General features: G+C 48.1%; 1 protein-coding gene across 1 annotated transcript in view; it reads left to right on the top strand.

The window, feature by feature from the left end:
- The window catches only part of PLEKHA5 (pleckstrin homology domain containing A5), a 286,100-nt gene that overhangs the window by 154,904 nt on the left and 110,114 nt on the right, over positions 1-21,082 (top strand). The window contains exon 7 of the mRNA XM_038765775.1: positions 12,248-12,320. Coding sequence (XP_038621703.1) covers positions 12,248-12,320 — 73 coding nt within the window. The remainder of the gene's footprint in view (positions 1-12,247; positions 12,321-21,082) is intronic.

The following is a 21,082-nucleotide window of genomic DNA, read 5'->3' on the forward strand; positions in this document are numbered from 1 at the left end:
TGTGTGTAGGGCACTGTAATAATAATAATAATAATGATAATAATAATAATAATAATAATAACAATAATGATGGTGATGGTATTTGTTAAGCACTTACTGTGTGTCAAGCACTGTCCTAAACGCTGGGGTAGATATAAGGTAATTAGGTTGTCCCATGTGGGGCTCACGGTCGTAATCCCCATTTTACAGATGAGGTCACTGAGGTCCAGAGAATAATAATAATAATAATAATAATAATAATAATAATAATAATAATAATGGCATTTGTTAAGCGCTTACTATGTGCCAAGCACTGTTCTAAGCACTGGAAGGGATACAAGGTGATCGGGTTGCCCCACGTGGGGCTCACAGTCTTAATCCCCATTTTACAGACGAGGTCACTGAGGCCCAGAGAAGTTGACTTGCCCAAAGTCACACAGCTGACAAGTGGCAGAGCTGGGATCAGAACCCATGACCTCTGACTACCGAGCCTGGGTTTTTTCCACTAAGCCACGCTGCTTCTCATGTGTACTAAGCACTTGGGAGAGGACAACACAACAATATAACGGATGCATTCCCTGCCCACACGGAGCTTTCAAATTGTCCAACAGACAATTTCTCTTCACCCCCCCCCCCTTCAAACCCTTTTTTAAGGCTCATCTCCTCCATGAGGCCTTCCCTGGCTAAGCCCCCCTTTCGTCTTCTCCCATTCCTTTCTGCACCACCCTGCCTTGCTCTCTTTTTTCATCGCCCCGCACCACTTATCACTCAATCAATCATATTTATTGAGCGCTTACTGTGTGCAGAGCACTGTACTAAGCGCTTGGGAAGTACAAGTTGGCAACATATAGAGACAGTCCCTACCCAACAGTGGGCTCACAGTCTAAAAGACTTATGTCCAGATCTGTCATTTTATGTGTTTATATTCAGGTCTGTGCCCCCCTCTAGACTGTAAGCTCATTGTAGGCAAGGAATTTGTTCTGTTGTTGTCCTCTCCCAAGTGCGTAGGTCAGTGTTGTGCACCTGGTAAGTGCTCCGTAATTACGATTGACTGACTGAGCGCTTAACCGTGTGCAGAGCACTGTACTAAGCGCTTGGGAGAGGACAACAACAGAACAATAGAACATTCATTCAATCGTATTTATTGAGCGCTTACTGTGTGCAGAGCACTGTGCTAAGCGCTTGGGAAGTACAAATTGGCAACATATGGAGACGGTCCCTACCCAACAACGGGCTTGCAGTCTAGAAGGGGGAGACAGACAACAAAACAGTCGCATTCCGTGCCTCAGTGCATTTGCAGATACCATAAAAAAGGGGGAGGGCGGTTCATTCATTCAGTCGTATTTACTGAGCACTTACTGTGTGCAGAGCACTGTACTAAGCGCTTGAGAAGTCCAAGTTGGCAACATATAGAGACGGTCCCTACCCAACAACAGGCTCACAGTCTGGAAGGGGGAGACAGACAACAAAACAGTCACATTCCGTACCTCAGTGCGTTTACAGATACCATAAAGAAGGGGGAGGGCGGTTCATTAATTCAGTCGTATTTACTGAGCGCTTACTGGAGAGACAGACAACAAAACATAACATATTATTCCAATCAGAGCCAGCTCTGCTGCTGCCATCTAGCATAATAGTAATTATAGTAATTATGGTATTTGTTACCCGCTTACTGTGTGCCAGGCACTGCACTAAGCGCTGGAGTGGGTACAAGCAAATGGGGATGGACACAGTCCCTTGTCCCACGTGGGGCTCGCAGTCTCAATCCCCACTTTCCAGATGAGGTAACTGAGGCCCAGAGAAATAAAGTGACTTGCCCAGGGTCACGCAGCAGACAAGCGGTGGAGCCGGGATTAGAAACCCTGACCTTCTGAGTCCCAAGGCCAGGCTCTAGCTACTGTGCTATGCTGCTTCTCGGTTCCTCAGCGGGGTCGGTTCTTCAGAGGGCTGACTGACCGCCCTTCCCACCCCGGGGGGCTTGGGGGTCCCTCCATGAGGCCGGGGTGTGTGGCATCACCTCGGATCTGGGTCAGTCATCTACCCAGAGCTTTCGCTTGTTTCCCGTTCCGGCCTCCTGGAGTCTGTTCCCTCTGATTTTTGATGGAAGATTCTCACATAAAAATATCACCCAGGCACACCTTCCTCATTCATTAATTCAATCGTTATTTATTGAGCGCTTACTGTGTACAGAGCACTGTACTGAACACTTGGGAAGTACAAGTTGGCAACATATAGAGATGGTCCGTACCCAACAGTGGGCTCACGGTCTAGAAGGGGGAAACAGTCAACAGTCCCTCCGCACATCCACCAAACTAGCTCTCTTCCTCCCTTCAAGTCCCTACTGAGAGCTCACCTCCTCCAGAAGGCCTTCCCAGACTGAGCCCCTCCTTCCTTTCCCCCTCCTCCCCATCATTCATTCAATCGCATTTATTGAGCATTTATTGATGATTTATTGAGCGCTTACTGTGTGCAGAGCACTGTACTAAGCGCTTGGGAAGTACAAGTTGGCAACATATAGAGACCATCCCTACCCAACAGTGGGCTCACAGTCTAAAAAGGGGAGACAGACAACAAAACAAAACATATTAACAAAATAAAATAAATAGAATAGATATGTACAAGTAAAATAAATAAATAGAGTAATAAATACGTACAAACATATATCCATATATACAGGTGCTGTGGGGAAGGGAAGGAGGTAACATGAGGGGGAGATGGAGAGGGGGAAGAGGGGAAGAGGAAGGAAGGGGCTTAGTCTGGGAAGGCCTCCTGGACTGGGGGGGGGGGGGCCCATCCCCCCCGCCTTACCTCCTTCCCCTCCCCACAGCACCTGTATATATGTATATATGTTTGTACATATTTATCACTCTATTTTACTTGTACATGTTTATTCTATTTATTTTTTTTGTTAATATGTTTTGTTTTGTTATCTGTCTCCCCCTTCTAGACTGTGAGCCCGCTGTTGGGTAGGGACCGTCTCTATATGTTGCCAACTTGTACTTCCCAAGCGCTTAGTACAGTGCTCCGCACACAGTAAGCGCTCAATAAATACGATTGAATGAATAAATGAATGAACCAAACATGTGGACAGGTGTCAAGTCATCAGAATAAATAGAAATAAAGCTATATGCACATCATTAACAAAATAAATAGGATAGTAAATATGTACAAGTAAAATAAATAGAGTAATAAATCTGTACAAACATATATACAGGTGCTGTGGGGAGGGGAAGGGGTAAGGCGCCTCTTCCTTTCAGAGAAGCCTTTTTTCTTCTATTTAATTGTGTCTATTAAGCGCTTCCTATGCGCTAGGCACTTTACTAAGGGCTGGGGTCATCATCATCATCATCAATTGTATTTATTGCGCACTTACTATGTGCAGAGCACTGTACTAAGCGCTTGGGAAGTACAAATTGGCAACATATAGAGACGGTCCCTACCCAACAGTGGGCTCACAGTCTAAAAGGGGGAGACAGAGAACAAAACCAAGCATACTAACAAAATAAAATAGAGTAGATATGTACAAGTAAAATAAATAAATAAATAAATAAATAAATAAATAGCTCATCAGGTTGGACACAGTCCCTGTCCCACATAGGACTCACACTCTTAATCTCACTTTCTCCCTAGTCTTCTAGACCGTGAGCCCGCTGTTGGGTAGCGACCGTCTCTATATGTCGCCGACTTGTACTTCCCAAGCGCTTAGTACAGTGCTCTGCACACAGTAAGCGCTCAATAAATGCGATTGAATTGAATTGAATGAATCCCCATTTTTCAGATGAGGGAACTGAGGCCCAGAGAAGCGAAGTGACTTGCCCGTGGTCACGCAGCAGACATGTGGTGGAGTCAGGATTAGAACCCAGCTCCTGGTGTCTTCCAGGCCTGGGCTCCAGCCATCGGAGCTTTTTCAACATCTTGGTGTTAGCGGCTCACGCAGGAGGACTTTTCGGTCGTGGGCATGGTCCAAAGGGCCCCTGACCTCCTTCCCACCCATTGCGTGAGGGTGTCTATGTGTGGAAGAGAGAAATAGAAGTAGAGAAACGGCGTGGCTCAGTAGAAAGAGCACGGGTTCAAATCCCGGCTCCGCCACTTGTCAGCTGGGTGACTTTGGGCAAGTCACTTCACTTCTCTGGGCCTCAGTTCCCTCATCTGGAAAATGGGGATGAAGACTGTGAGCCCGCCGTGGGACAACCTGATCACCTTGTAACCTCCCCAGCGCTTAGAACAGTGCTTGGCACATAGGAAGCGCTTAATAAATGCTATAAAAAAAAGAGAGAGAAGGGAGAAAGAGAGCGAGAGAGAGCAGGGAGGAAGGAAGGGAAGGAAGAAAGGGAGGGAGGGAAAGGAGGGAAGGAAGGAAGGAGGGAGGGAGGGAAAGGGAAGGGAAAGGGAAAAAGAGTCCCTGGGGAACAGTGGAGGAGCACATTGGCCTGACAAAGTGGCTTGGTCAAGGTCACCACACAAGCTTGTGGGAGAGAACAATACACACACACACACACACACACACACACACATACACACACACACACAGAGGCATGCACGCACGCATGCACGTACGCACCCACCCACCTTTGGGCTTCAATCTCCACCCCCTTTCCTGCCCCTCACCTTCCCCACCCCTTTCACTCATTCATTCAGTGACATTTATTGAGCTATTACTGTGTGCAGTGAGTGTGCCCACCGCCACCCCTCCGACCTGGGCAACCGCCCCGGCTGGGGCGGGAGCGGACGGGACCCCCGGCGTCCGGACCCCCCGGTCCACTACACTCTGGGGATGCCAGGCGGCGAGGGTGGGGGGGAACAATTTAAAAGTAACATTTTTCAACAGCCCAGCCCGCACCCTCCGCTCCTCTGCCGCTAATCTCCTCACCGTGCCTCAATCAATCAGTCAATCGTATTTGTTAAGCGCTTGCTGTGTGCAGAGCAATGTACTGGGCGCTTGGGAGGTACAGGTTGGCAACATATAGAGACAGTCCCTACCCAACAGTGGGCTCACAGTCTAAAAGGCCTCATTCTCGCCTGTCCCGCCATCGACCCCGGGCCTGGAATGCCCCCAATCCCTCTGCCCATCCGCCAAGCTAGCTCTCTTCCTCCCTTCAAGGCCCTACTGAGAGCTCACCTCCTCCAGGAGGCCTTCCCACACTGAGCCCCTTCCTTCCTCTCCCCCTTGCCCCTCTCTCCATCCCCCCCATCTTACCTCCTTCCCTTCCCCACAGCACATGTATATATGTTTGTACATATTTATTACTCTATCTATCTTACTTGTACATATCTATTCTATTTATTTTATTTTGTTAGTATGTTTGGTTGTGTTCTCCGTCTCCCCCTTCTAGACTGTGAGCCCGCTGTTGGGTAGGGACTGTCTCTGTGTGTTGCCGACTTGTACTTCCCAAGCACTTAGTACAGTGCTCCGCACACAGTAAGCGCTCAATAAATACGATTGATTGATTGATTGATTGCAGAGCACTGTACTAAGCACTTGGGAGAGTACAGTACCCTTCCCTGCCCCTCTCCCCGCAGCAATCAATCAATCAATCTATCGTATTTATTGAGCGCTTACTATGTGCAGAGCACTGTACTAAGCGCTTGGGAAGTACAAATTGGCAACACATAGAGACAGTCCCTACCCAATAGTGGGCTCACAGTCTAAAAGGGGGAGACAGAGAACAGAACCAAACATACCAACAAAATAAAATAAATAGGATAGAAATGTACAAGTAAAATAAATAAATAAATAGAGTAATAAATATGTACAACCATATATACATATATACCATTTGTCAGCTGTGTGACTTTAGGCAAGTCACTTCCCTTCTCTGGACCTCAGTTCCCTCATCTGGAAAATGGGGATGAAGCCTGTGATCAACCCGATCACCCTGTATCCCCCCGCAGCGCCTAGAACGGTGCTTTGCACATAGTAGCAGCAGAGTTGTGCGGCAATGATCCGGCCCGGATGGGACTGGAGCCGCAAGGGTGGGGTGGAGCCGGGAGTCGGACTTGGAACCGCCACAAAATCCGTTTTGTCCCATCCGCCTGGGCGGTGACCTTGGCCAAGCCACTTCATCAGGCAGTGGTGTTCCCTGGGGATTGACACAGTCTCACACTCACACACACACACACTCTCTCTTCCTCTCCCTCCCTCCCTCCCACAAACACTCTCCATCCTCTCCCCCTCTCTCAGCGGATGCCGAGAACACTTCACCATCTCCCCCGAGAGAGAAAGCCCGATGTGAAATGCTGAATTCCTTCATTGATTCTTGCAATTGTGCTGCATTTCTATCCAGCGGAATTCAGGTCTCAGAGTCCTTGAGCATCCCGGCCCCCAGTGAGTTGGAGGGATGCTGAAAAGAAAACTAAATGCCAATGGGAAACAGTCAAGGTCACCTTGAACTTTTCGAAAATTTCGGGCCCTTCTGCTTTTTTTTAATCCCCGTCTTCACGGCAGCCGCGATAACCGTGCTGGTGGTATTTCCATCAAACTCTGGAGTCGATACAGAAAATCAGATTTGCGCACCATCCCTGCCCCACAAGGGCTCAGAGTCTTTAGGAGAGAGGGAACAGGTATTTAGTCTTCAGTACCCACTGAAAGATGGGGAAACTGAGGCACGGAGAAGTTAAGTGGCTTCTCTGGGGAAGCAGCGTGGCTCGGTGGAAAGAGCCCAGGCTTGGGAGTTAGAGGTCATGGGTTCAAATCCCAGCTCCGCCACTTGTTGGCTGTGTGACTTTGTGCAAGTCACTTCTCTGGGCCTCAGTTGCCTCATCTGCAAAATAGGGATTAAGACTGTGAGCCCCACGTGGGACAACCTGATCATCTGTAAACTCCCCAGCGCTTAGAACAGTGCTTTGTACATAGTAAGCACTTAATAAATGCCATAAAAAAAATAAAAGTGACTTGCCCGACGTCCCAGAGCCAGCAACTGGAAGAGCCGGGACTAGAGCTAAGCGATGAAGCAGCGTGGCTTAGTGGATAGAGCCGGATGTGGAAGTGAGAAGGTCATGGGTTCTAATCCCGGGTCTGCCACTTGTCTGCTGTGTGACCTTGGACAAGTCAATTCACTGCTCCGTACCTCAGTTCCCTCATCTGTCAAATGGGGAGTAAGGCTGTGAGCCCAATGTGAAACAGGGACTGTGTCCAACGTCATGACCTTATATCTACCCCAGAGCTCAGTACAGTGTCTGGCACAGAGTAAGTGGCATAGTGGGTAGAGCAAAGGCCTAATAGAGGGTCATGGGTTCAAATGTCGCCTCTGTCGCTTGTCGGGCGTGACACCTTGGGCAAGTCATTCGTTCATTCATTCAGTCGTATTTATTGAGCGCTTACTGTGTGCAGAGCACTGTACTAAGCGCTTGGGAAGTACTAGTCGGCAACATATAGTGACGGTCCCTACCCAGCGACGGGCTCACAGTCAAGAAGGGGGAGACAGACAACAAAACAAAACATGTGGACAGGTGTCAAGTCTATCAGAACAAATAGAATTAAAACTAAATGCACATCATTAAAGTCACTTCTCTTCCCTGGGCCTCAGTTCCCTCATCTGTAAAATGGGGATGGAGACTGTGAGCCCCATGTGGGACAGGGACTTTTTCCATCCCCATTTGCTCATTTCCTCCCCAGAGCTTAGTGCAGTGCCTGGCACATAGTAAGCGCTTTACAAATACCGTAATAATAATAATCTGCACATAGTGAGGGCTCAATAAATACCATTGAGTGATCGATTGATAAACAGTTAATAAAGACCATAAAAAGATTAAAAAAAAACAAACGGCCAGGCCGGGGCTCCATCCCTTGGTGTCCAGACTGGATCGGTGCTGGTGTCCGGAGCGGGGGCGGAGGGAAGAGGACACAGTTCATTCATTCATTCACTCATTCAGTTGTCTTTATAGAGCACTTACTATGTGCACAGCACTGTACTGAGCCCATGGTAAAGTACAATACGACAATAAACAGTGGCATTCCCTGCCCATAACGAGCTCAGCATTTAGAGTGGGGGAGACTGACGTCAATACAGATAAGTAAAATGACAGATATGGACGTAAGTGTTTTGGGGCTGGCAGCGGGGAAGAGCAAGGGGAGCAAGTTAGGGCAACATGGAAGGGAGTGGGAGACGGGGAAAGTGGGGCTTAGTCTAGGAAGGCCTCTTGGAAGAGATTTGATTTGAATAAGGCTTTGAACGAGGGAGGGTAGTTGTCTGGCGGATTTGAGGAGGGAGGGCTTCCAGACCAGAAGCAGGATGTGGGCCATCATCATCATCATCAATCGTATTTATTGAGCGCTTACTATGTGCAGAGCACCGTACTAAGCGCTTGGGAAGTACAAATTGGCAACATATAGAGACAGTCCCTACCCAACAGTGGGCTCACAGTCGAAAAGGGGGAGACAGAGAACAAAACCAAACATACTAACAAAATACAATAAATAGAATAGATATGTACAAATAAAATAAATAAATAAATGGAGTAATAAGACCACAGCCAGTGGTCGGCGGTGAGATGGAGTCATAGTGAGGAGGTTAGCGGCACCAGAGGAGCGGAGGGTGTGGGCTGGGTTGGAGAAGGAGAGAAGGGAGGTGAGGTAGGAGGGGGCGAGGGGATGGACAGCCTTGAAGCCAATAGTGAGGAGTTTATGTTTGATGAGGAGGTGGATGAGCAGAGTTTTTCCAGCTCTGATGAAGTGTCCTTTCCCAAGCGCTTAGTACAGTGCTCTGCCCATGGTCAGGTCTCTGTTAATACGGTCGATCGGCAGGCTAATAATAGTAATAATAGTGATGGCATTTATTAAGCACTTACTATCACTGTTCTAATCGCCGGGGAGGCTACAAAGTGATCAGGTTGTCCCACGGTGGGCTCACGGTCTTCATCCCCGTTTTACAGATGAGGTCACTGAGGCCCAGAGAAGTGCAGTGATTTGCCCAAAGTCACACAGCTGACAGTTGTACTCTGCAGGTTCTTAGCTGCTCACCCCGCCCCAGCCCCACGTCTGTCCTTCATTCGATCGTATTTATCGAGCGCTTACTGTGTGCCGAGCACCGTCCTGAGTGCTGTCTCCCCCTTCTAGCGCTCAGTCCAGTGCTCTGCTCACGGTAGACTGTAAGCTCTTTGAGAGGAGGGATTGAGGTCCAAAAAGTAGGTTCACAGAGGAGTGCATTGTGCGGGTTGGGTTTTAGTGGGTAAGCTCACTGTGGGCAGGGAACGTTTCCACCCACTCTGTTGGGTTTTACTCCCCAGAGAGCTTAGTACAGTGCTGTGCGCGTGGTAAGGGTCCAATAAATTGACTGAGCGAGGATACCGTTGCCGGTCTACTTGTTTTAATTTGTTTGGCTGTCCGTCTCCCCGCTTCTGGACTGTGAGCCCGTTGTTGGGTGTTGATGGCATTTATTAAGCGCTTACTGTGTGCAAAGCCCGTCACCCGACGCCTCAAAAAACCCCAGCGGCTGCCCGTCCGCCTCCACAACGAACGAAAGCTCTTCACCATAGACTTTAAAGCCATTAATCCCCTTTCCTACCTCACCTTGCTACTCTCCCATTCCATCCCGGCCCACACACTCCGCTCTTCGAATGCCAGCCTTCTCACCGTGCCCCCCATCTCGCCGGTCTCACCGCCGACCCCTCGCCCAAGTCCTGCCTCTGGCCTGGAACTTAGTCCAGTGCTCTGCACACAGTAAGGGCTCAATAAATACGATCGAGTGAGTGAATGCAAGAATGAGTTTTTAGACTGTGAGCCCACTGTTGGGTAGGGACTGTCTCTATATGTTGCCAATTTGTACTTCCCAAGCGCTTAGTACGGTGCTCTGCACATAGTAAGCACTCAATAAATACGATTGATGCTGATGATGATGAGTTTGTCTGTTGTGTGCAGTGAGCGTCGCTGCTATTTAGTGCTGTGCACATAGTAAGCGCTCATTAAATGCGATTGATGATGATGATGATGACGTAAAATGGGGATTAAGACCGTGAGCCCCACATGGGACAACCTGATCACCTTGAAAATTCCCCAGCGCTTAGTACAGTGCTTTACACGTAGTAAGCGCTTAATAAATGCCATTATTATTATTATTATATCTCTAATTCTATTTCTTTATATTGATACTATTGATGCCTGTTGACTTGTTTTGGTGCCCGTCTCCCCCCTTGTAGACTGTGAGCCCATTCAGGGCAGAAATTGTCTCTCTTCGTTGCTGAATTGTAGTTATTACTCTATTTATTTATTTTATCACTATTTTATTACTCTATGTATTTATTTTACTTGTACCTATCTATTCTTTTTATTTTATTTTGTTAGTATGTTTGGTTTTGTTCTCTGTCTCCCCCTTCTAGACTGTGAGCCCGCTGTTGGGTAGGGACTGTCTCTATAGGTTGCCAACTTGGACTTCCCAAGCACTTAACACAGTGCTCTGCACACAGTAAGCGCTCAATAAATACGATTGATTGATTGATTGATTGGAATGCCCTCCCTCCTTCTATCTGACAGACGATGAATCTTCCCCGCTTCAAAGCCTTATCGAAGGCCCATCTCCTCCAAGAGTCCCCCTTTCCTCTTCTCCCACTCCCATCTGCGTCGCCCTGACTTGCTCCCTCTATCCATCCCCCATCCCGCCCCCAAACCACTTAAGTCCCTTCCTGTAATTTCTTTATTTCTATCAATATCTGCCTCCTCCTCTGGACTGGCAGCTCCTTGCGGGCAGGGAATGTGTCCTTCGTGCCAAGCCACATCCACCAGCAACCCTGTCCAGCTGCGTCTGTGGCTTTGAGCCTGCACCTCACAGCCCAGCCCTTCCTTTTAGACTGTGAGCCCACTGTTGGGTAGGGACTGTCTCTATATGTTGCCAACTTGTACTTCCCAAGCGCTTAGTACAGTGCTCTGCACACAGTAAGTGCTCAATAAATACGATTGATTGATTGATTGATTGATTTGGGCAAGAGGAAAAATTCCCCACAACTGCCATGCGTTGGAACTTACCACCATTCATTTATTTCTATTCATGTCTGTCCCCTCCTCTAGACTGTCAGCTCTTTGTGGGCAGGGAATGCGTCTGTTCTATTGATATATTATATTCTTTTAGACTGTGAGCCTACTGTTGGGTAGGGACTGTCTCTATATGTTGCCAACTTGTACTCCCCAAGTGCTTAGTACAGTGCTCTGCGCACAGTAAGCGCTCAATAAATACGATTGATTGATTCTAATCCCGGCTCTGCCATTTGTCTATTGTGTGACCTTTGGGCAAGTCGCTTTACTTCTCTGGGCCTCAGTTACCTCATCTGTAAAATGGGGATTGAGACTGTGAGCCCCTCGTGGGACAGGGACTGTGTCCGACCCGATTTGCTTGCATCCACCCCAGTGCTTGGCACATAGTGAGCACTACAATACTTGGCACATAGTAAGTGCTTAATAAATACCATAATAATTACTAGTGTAATTATTATATTGTTATACTGTACTCTCCCAAGGGCTTAGTACAGCGCTCTGCACGCTGCAAGTGCGCAATAAATGCCATCGACCGACTGACAGAATGCTCCATTTCCAATCTGGTTTAACCCACTAATCGCTGTGGGGAACTCCCCCCCACCCCTCCCACTGAGGTTGGTTTCCCCCAGAGTCCCGAGCCGGTCCAGAACGAGGCTGCTGGAGTCCGGCCGGGAGTCCGGCCGGGTCTCCGGAGCCTCCGCCCGCGGGTCCGTTCACCGGTCCTTCTCCAGCCCAGCCCGCACCCTCCGGTCCTCTGCTGCTAATCTCCTCCCCGTACCTCGTTCTCGCCTGTCCCGCCATCGACCCCCGGCCCACGTCATCCCCTGGGCCTGAAATGCCCTGCTCCCTCCGCCCATCCGCCAAGCTAGCTCTCTTCCTCCCTTCAAGGCCCTGCTGAGAGCTCACCTCCTCCAGGAGGCCTTCCCAGACTGAGCCCCTTCCTTCCTCTCTCCCCCTCGTCCCCCTCTCCACCCCCCATCTTACCTCCTTCCCTTCCCCACAGCACCTGTATATATGTATATATGTTTGTACAGATTTATTACTCTATTTATTTATTTATTTATTTATTTATTTTACGTGTGCATATCTATTCTATTTATTTTATTTTGTTAGTATGTTTGGTTTTGTTCTCTGTCTCCCCCTTTCAGACTGTGGGTAGGGACTGTCTCTATATGTTGCCAACTTGTACTTCCCAAGCGCTTAGTACGGTGCTCTGCACACAGTAAGCGCTCAATAAATACGATTGATGATGATGATGATGATGATCGGCCGCAGACGTTTTGACCGCATGTCGATGTCCTGCAGGACAGCACGGGGATGAAGCTGTGGAAGAAACGCTGGTTCGTGCTATCGGACCTTTGCCTCTTCTACTACAGAGGTGAGTGTATTCCCTCCTCCCTTTTTCCCCTCCTCCTTTTTTCCCTCCAGCTGGCAGGCGGGACTTCGGTAGCACAATTATCATTATTAATAATTATTAATCATTAACCCCGGTTCTGTCTATCATAGTGGGCCTGGGGGCTCTGACATGCGCCTTGTAGAGAAGCAGTGCGGCCCAGTGGAAAGAGCACGGGTTTTGGAGTCAGAGGTCATGGGTTCAAATCCCAGCACCGCCAATTGTCAGCCGTGTGACTTTGGGCAAGTCGCTTGACTTCTCTGTGCCTCAGTTCCTTCATCTGTAAAATGGGGATGAAGACTGTGAGCCCCCCATGGGACAACCTGATCACCGTATAACCTCTCCAGCGCTTAGAATAGTGCTTTACACATAGTAAGCAGTTAGTAAATGCCATTATTATTATTATTATTATTGTAGAGCAACCGGGTGGAAGCTCGCAATAATAATAATAATGGTATTTATTAAGTGCTCACTGTGTGCCGAGCACTGTTCTAAGCGCTGAGGTAGATCCAAGGTCGGCAGGTTGCGTGGGGCTCACACTTTTAATCCCCATTTTACAGATGAGGGAACTTGGGCACAGAGAAGTTAAGCGACTTGCCCAAAGTCACACAGCTGATAAATGGCGGAGCCGGGATTAGAACCCACGACCTCTGACTCCCAAGCCCGGGCTCTTTCCACTAAGCCACGCTGCTTCGGTGGAAGAGGGGGAGGAGGAGGATCGGCCAGCACTTAGAGCAGTGCTTGGCACATAGCAAGCGCTTAACAAATACTAACGTTATTATTATTATTATTATCAGCCCCAGATTGGTTCAGTCCATCTATAGAACCCTGCCTTTTTACACCTCAGCTGTCTTCATAATAATAATGGTATTTGTTAAGCGCTTACTATGTGCCTAGCACTGTACTAAGCGCTGGGTTGGATACGACTGTGAGCCTGTTATTGGGTAGGGATTGTCTCTGTCTGTTGTCGAATTGTACTTTCCAAGCCCTTAGTACACTGCTCTGCACACGGTAAGCACTCAATAAATACGATTGAATGAATGAATGAATATGAGCCAATTGAGTTGGACACAGTCCCTGTCCCACGTGGGGCTCACAGTCTCCATCGCCATTTTACAGTTTGTTTTATTTTGTCACTGATGTGTATCTAGCTTTACTTCTATTTATTCTGATGACTTGACACCCATCCGCATGTTTTGTTTTGTTGTCTGTCTCCCCCTTCTAGACCGTGAGCCCGCTGTTGGGTAGGGACTGTCTCTATGTGTTGCCAGCTTGTACTTCCCAAGCGCTTAGTACAGTGCTCTGCACACAGTAAGCGCTCAATAAATATGATTGAATGAATGAGGGAACTGAGGCCCAGAGAAATGAAATGACTTGCCCAAGGTCACACAACAGACAAGTGGCGGAGCTGGGATTAGAACCCATGACCTTCTGACTCTCAGGCCCGGGCTCCATCCACTACGCCATGCTGCTTCTCTTTCATCATCATCAGTCGTATTTATTGAGCGCTTACTGTGTGCAGAGCACTGTACTAAGCGCTTGGGAAGTACAAGTTGGCAACATCTAGAGACAGTCCCTACCCAACAGTGGGCTCACAGTCTAAAAGGGGGAGACAGAGAACAAAACCAAACATACTAACAAAATAAAATAAATAGAATAGATATGTACAAGTAAAATAAATGAATAGAGTAATCGATATGTACAAGCATATATACATATATACAGGTGCTGTGGGGAAGGGAAGGAGGTAAGATGGGGGGATGGAGAGGGGGACGAGGGGGAGAGGAAGGAAGGGGCTCAGTGTGGGAAGGCCTCCTGGAGGAGGTGAGCTCTCAGTAGGGCCTTGAAGGGAGGAAGAGAGCGAGCTTGGCGGATGGGCAGAGGGATTGGGGGCATTCCAGGCCCGGGGGAGGATGTGGGCCGGGGGTCGATGGCGGGACAGGCGAGAACGAGGTACGGTGAGGAGATTAGCGGTGGAGGAGCGGAGGGTGCGGGCTGGGCTGGAGAAGGACAGAAGGGAGGTGAGGTAGGAGGGGGAGAGGTGATGGAGAAGCCTTGAAGCAGAGGGTGGAATTCATTGAGCACTTACAGGGTGCAGGGCACTGTCCTAAGCGTTTGGGAGAGGACAGTAGAACAAGAAGTGGACACGTCCCCTGTCTGCCACAGCGGGTCCCGGGCCACCGACGTGGGGCTCGTGGCTCACCCGGATGGAAGCCCGTTGTGGTGGGAAGAGAAGCCAGCCCGGACGGGTTCAACCCGTCAGCCCAACCAAAGCCCTGGCTTGGGCAGGCGGGGCAGGAAGCATTCGGCTGCCGGAAATCCCACCGGCAAATCCGTCAGCAGATGGTCGTCTTGTTTGGGGGCAGCTCAGGCAGAGAAGGACGGACGAGCGAGCAGGTTCATTCATTCATTCAGTCGTATTTATTGAGCGCTTACTGTGTGCAGAGCACTGTACTAAGCGCTTGGGAAGTACAAGTTGGCAACATATAGAGACAGTCTATCAATCAATCGTATTTATTGAGCGCTTACTGGGTGCAGAGCACTGGACTAAGCGCTTGGGAAGTACAAGCTGGCAACATATAGAGACAGCCCCTACCCAACAGCGGGCTCCCAGTCTAGAAAGGGGAGACAGACAACAAGACAAAACATACTACCAAAATAAAATAAATAGAATAAATATGTACAAGTAAAATAGAGTAAGGAATATGTACAAACATATATACAGGTGCTGTGGGGAGGGGAAGGAAGTAAGGCGGGGAGGGGAAGGTTGGCATCGATGAGGAAACTCAATCACCAAACCCTAGGGTGGAAATCCCAAATCAAGTCTCTTGGCATTCATTCATTCATTCATTCATTCCGTCCTATTTACTGAGCGTTTACTGTATGCGGAGCACTGTACTAAGCGCTTGGGAGAGGGCAATAGAAAAATAAGCTGATACATTCCCTGCCCACAACGAGCTTGTCGTCTGGAGTGTAATTGCAGGATCTTTGAAGTGACCCCATCACAGCAAATGCCAGTTGAGTTCTATAATACGTGTGATGTACTGATTAGAGAAGCAGCGTGGCTCAGTGGAAAGAGCACGGGCTTTGGAGCCAGAGGTCATGGGTTCGAATCCCGGCTCCGCCACATGTCAGCTGTGTGACTTTGGGCAAGTCGCTTAACTTCTCTGAGCCTCAGTTACCTCATCTGTAAAATGGGGATTAAGACTGTGAGCCCCACATGGGACAACCTGATCACCTTGTATCCCCCCAGTGCTTAGAACAGTGCTTGGCACATAGTAAGCGCTTAACAAATGCCATCATTATTATTATTATGGCATTTTTTAATTCCCAAAATCAATCCATCAGTGGTGTCTATTGAGCACTTGCTCATTGTGGGTTTTATTAAGCTCTCAGTATGCCCCAAGCATTGTAATAATGATAATAATGATGGCATTTATTAAGCCCTTACTATGTGCAAAGCACTGTTCTAAGCTCTGGGGGGGTTCCAAGGTGATAAGGTTGTCCCACGGGTGGCTCACAGTCTTAATCCCCATTTTACAGATGAGGTCACTGAGGCCCAGAGAAGTGAAGTGACTTGCCCAAAGTCACACAGCTGACAAATGGCGGAGCCGGGATTTGAACCCATGACCTCTGACTCCAAAGCCCAGGCTCTTTCCACTGAGCCAAGCTGACTGGGGTAGATATAACATAATCAGGTCCCACCTGGGGCTCATTCATTCATTCATTCATTCAGTTGTATTTATTGAGCACTTACTGTGTGCAGAGCACTGTACTAAGCGCTTGGAAAGTACAATTCGGCAACAAATAGAGACAATCCCCACCCAACAACGGGCTTACAGTCTAGAAGTCGGGAGACAAAACAAAGCAAGTAGACAGGCATCAATAGCATCAATATAAATAGATAGAATTATAGGTATATACACATCATTAATAACATAAGTAGAATAATAAATATGTACAAATACACACAAGTGCTGTGAGGTGGGGAGGAGGGTAGAGCAGAGGGAGGGAGGAGGGTGATGGGAGGGGAGGAGGAGCAGAGGAAAAGGGGGGCTCAGTCTGGGAAGGCCTCGAACAGCTAATGAATCCCCATTTTGCACTTGAGGGAACTGAGCCACAGAGAAGTTAAGTGACATGTCCAGGGGCACACAGCAGGGATGCGGTGGAGCTGGGATTCGAACCCAGGTTTCCAACTCCCAGGCTCAAGCTCTACCCACTAGGCCACACTGCTTCCCTTCTTGATCATCAATCATCAATCGTATTTATTGAGCACTTACTATGTGCAGAGCACTGTACTAAGCGCTTGCACTGTAGTAAGCGCTTGCACTGTACTAAGTGCTTATAATAATAATGGCATTTATTAAGTGCTTACTATGTGCAAAGCACTGTTCTAAGCGCTGTGGGGGGGATACAATGTGATCAAGTAGTTGTCCCTCGGGGGGCTCACAGTCTTAGTCCCCATTTTACAGATGAGGTAACTGGGGCCCAGAGAAGTGAAGTGACTTGCCCAAAGTCACCCAATTCTTGAGATGATGATGGCATTTGTTAAGCGCTTACTATGTGCAAAGCACTGTTCTAAGCGCTGGGGGGCTACAAGGTGATCAGGTTGTCCCACGCGGGGCTCACAGTCTTAATCCCCATTTTACAGATGAGGGAACTGAGGCTCAGAGAAGTGAAGTGCCCTGCCCAAGGTCACACAGCAGGCATGGGACGGAGCCGGGATTCGAGCCCACGACCTCTGACTCCAAAGCCTGTGCTCTTTGCACTGACCCACGCTGCTTAATAATAATAATAACAGTGATGGCATTTATTAAGCGCTTACTATGTGCAAAGCACTGTTCTAAGCGCTGGAGCGGTTACAAGGTGATCAGGTTGTCCCACGGGGGGGCTCACAGTCTTAATCCCCATTTTACAGGAGAGGTAACGGAGACCTAGAGAAGTTAAGTGACTTGTCCAAAGTCACACAGCTGACAATTGGCAGAGCCGGGATTTGAACCCATGACCTCTGACTCCAAAGCCCAAGCTCTTTCCACTGAGCCATGCTGCTTCTCAACTTAACACTGTACTAAGCGCTTTGGAGAGTACAATATAAAAATAGACAAGTTCCCCGCCCCCAGGGAGCTTACCATCTAGAGGGAAAGTGCTTAGTCTTCGGAATTATTACTCCTCTGCCACCCAGATTGACATAAAATCGACAACCAGATGCCAAGCGACAGGATTGCCTTCCGTCAAGGCCACGATTCCAAATGGATTTGTTTAGGACTGAGGCATTCCCCATTTTAAACCCGGAATCGGACTCCCAGAAGACGGGGAATGCCTCCCTCTTCCAAACCGCGCTCGTCTTCCGTTTTCCCTTACGTCTTCCTGGTTTCAGGAAACGAGTCAAGCATTCTTCCGCAGCTGCGTTCATCCTCCTGTGGTCGACGCAAAAACGGGATCCTTGGCTTCCCGAGTCTGTCCCGGGGGAAGAACTGGCATCGGTGGGACTCGTTTGTTGAGCACAGAGCGCTGGACTAAGCGCCGGGGATAGTGCTTACCATGGGGTCAGTGTGAAGAGCCTTGTACCTGCCTTGTACTCCCCAAGCGCTTAGTACAGTGCTCTGCGCACAGTAAGCGCTCCGTAAATACGATTGAATGAATGAATGAAAAGAGCACAGGCTTGGGAGTTAGAGGTCGTGAGTTCTAAATCCCAGCTCCGCCCCTTGTCAGCTGGGTGATGTGGGGCAAGTCACTTCGCTTCTCTGTGCCTCAGTTACCCCATCTCTAAAATGGGATTAAGACTGTACGTGGGACAACCTGATTACCCAGCCTGCCTACGTGGCCCAGTGGGAAGAGCCCGGGCTTGAGAGGCAGAGGTCGTGGGTTCTAATCCCGGCTCCGCCACTCGTCAGCTCGTCACTGTGCCTCAGTGACCTCATCTGTGAAATGGGGATGAAGACTGTGAGCCCCACGTGGGACAACCTGATTACCTTGTATCTACTCCAGCGCTTAGAGCAGTGCTTGGCACATAGCGTTTAACAAATACCATCATCATCCCATGCTTAGAACAGTGCCCAGCACTTAGAACAGTGCTTGGCACATAGTAGGCACTTAGCAAATACCATTATTGTATCTCCCACAGTGCTTAGAACAGTGCTTGGCACATAGTAAGCACTTAGCAAATGCCATTATTGTATCTCCCACAGTGCTTAGAACAGTGCTTGGCACATAGTAGGCACTTAGCAAATACCATTATTGTATCTCCCACAGTGCTTAGAACAGTGCTTGGCACATAGTAAGCACTTAGCAAATACCATTATTGTATCTCCCACAGTGCTTAGAACAGTGCTTGGCACATAGTAGGCACTTAGCAAATACCATTATTGTATCTCCCACAGTGCTTAGAACAGTGCTTGGCACATAGTAGGCACTTAGCAAATACCATTATTGTATCTCCCACAGTGCTTAGAACAGCGCTTGGCACATAGTAAGCACTTAGCAAATACCATTATTGTATCTCCCACAGTGCTTAGAACAGCGCTTGGCACATAGTAAGCACTTAGCAAATACCATTATTGTATCTCCCACAGCGCTTAGAACAGTGCTTGGCACATAGTAAGCACTTAGCAAATGCCATTATTGTATCTCCCACAGTGCTTAGGACAGTGCTTGGCACATAGTAAGCGCTTCACAAATACCACCATTATTATTTATAGTAGTAGTAGTAGTGCCCTCGAGGCCCTTCTGGTCTTCCGTGTGCTGAGCACTGTTCTGAGCGCTTGGGAAAGGACAGTAGGGTCAATCAATCAATCAATCAATCGTATTTATTGAGCGCTTACTATGTGCAGAGCACTGTACTAAGCGCTTGGGAAGTACAAATTGGCATCACATAGAGACAGTCCGTACCCAACAGTGGGCTCACAGTCTAAAAGGGGGAGACAGAGAACAGAACCAAACATACCAACAAAATAAAATAAGTAGGATAGAAATGTACAAGTAAAATAAATAAATAAATAAATAAATAAATGGAGTAATAAATATGTACAACCATATATACATATATATATATATATATATATATATATGTATATATACATATATACAGGGTCGATAGACACCCTCTGTCCTTGGGGAACGTCTGGTCTACTGAGAGCAGAGGACTGTGCTGAACGCTAGGGAGAGTGCAACAGAATTAGTAGACCCGATCACCTCTGCTTCAAGGCCCTGCTGAGAGCTCACCTCCTCCAGGAGGCCTTCCCAGACTGAGCCCCTTCCTTCCTCTCCCCCTCGTCCCCCCTCCATCCCCCCATCTTACCTCCTTCCCTTCCCCACAGCACCTGTATATATGTATATATGTTTGTACAGATTTATTACTCTATTTTACTTGTACATATCTATTCTATTTATTTTATTTTGTTAGTATGTTTGGTTTTGTTCTCTGTCTCCCCCTTTTAGACTGTGAGCCCACTGTTGGGTAGGGACTGTCTCTATATGTTGCCAATTTGTACTTCCCAAGCGCTTAGTACAGTGCTCTGCACATAGTAAGCGCTCAATAAATACGATTGATTGATTGATTGATTGATGTGTTGTTGCCCTCAAGGAGCTCCCGATCTACGGGGTGCAGAGCACTGAACGGAGCACTAGGGAAAGCATAATAGAGTTTCATTCATTCAATCAATCATATTTATTGAGCGCTTATTGTGTGTAGAGCACTGTACTAAGCACTTGGGAAGTACAAGTCGGCAACATATAGAGACGGTCCCTGCCCAACAACGGGCTCACAGTCTAGAGGGGGGAGGCGAACAACAAAACAAAACATGTGGACTGGTGTCAAGTCGTCAGAGGTAGTGCTGATCACATGAGAATAACACTATATTGATGAGCTGACACCTCTGAATAGAGCTCTGAACACAGTAAGCACTCAATAAATATCATTGATTGAATGATTGATTCTTACTTCGTAATTAATCAACCCAGATTCATTGTCTCCAAGATAATAATAATAATAATGATGGCATTTATTAAGCGCTTTCTATGTGCAAAGCACTGTTTAAGCGCTGGGGAGGTGACAAGGTGATCGGGTTGTCCCCCGGGGGGCTCACAGTCTTAATCCCCATTTTACAGATGAGGGAACTGAGGCACAGAGAAGTGAAGTGACTTGTCCAAAGTCACACAGCTGACAGTTGGCGGAGCAGGGATTTGAACCTCTGACTCCAAAAGATATTTTGGGGATGTCCATTTTCTCCCGAGTCAATCAGTCACTCAGGAGAATGATCGCGAACTTCAAGAACTTCCCGTCTACTCAGTCCTGAGGACTGTACTGAACATTCGGGAGAGTGCAGTAGAGTTGGTGGATATGTCCCTGCCCTCAAGAAGCTTCCAGCCTACCCCGCACAGAGCACTGTACTGAGCACACGGGAGAGTACGATGGAGTTAGTGGATACGATCCCCGCCCTCAAGCAGCATATAATAATAATAATAATAATAATAATAATGATGGCATTTATTAAGCGCTTACTATGTGCAAAGCACTGTTCTAAGCGCTGGGGAGGTTACAATGTGGTCAAGTTGTCCCTCGGGGGGCTCACAGTCTTCATCCCCATTTTACAGATGGGGTAAATGAGGCGCAGAGAAGTTAAGTGATTTGCCCAAAGTCACACGGCTGACAATTGGCAGAGCCGGGATTTGAACCCATGACCCCTGACTTCAAAGCCCGGGCCCTTTCCACTGAGCCATGCTGCTTCTCAATATCATCATCAATCGTA

Source organism: Tachyglossus aculeatus, chromosome 2 (genome assembly GCF_015852505.1).
Source record: "Tachyglossus aculeatus isolate mTacAcu1 chromosome 2, mTacAcu1.pri, whole genome shotgun sequence".
Classification (NCBI taxonomy): Eukaryota; Metazoa; Chordata; class Mammalia; order Monotremata; family Tachyglossidae; genus Tachyglossus; species Tachyglossus aculeatus.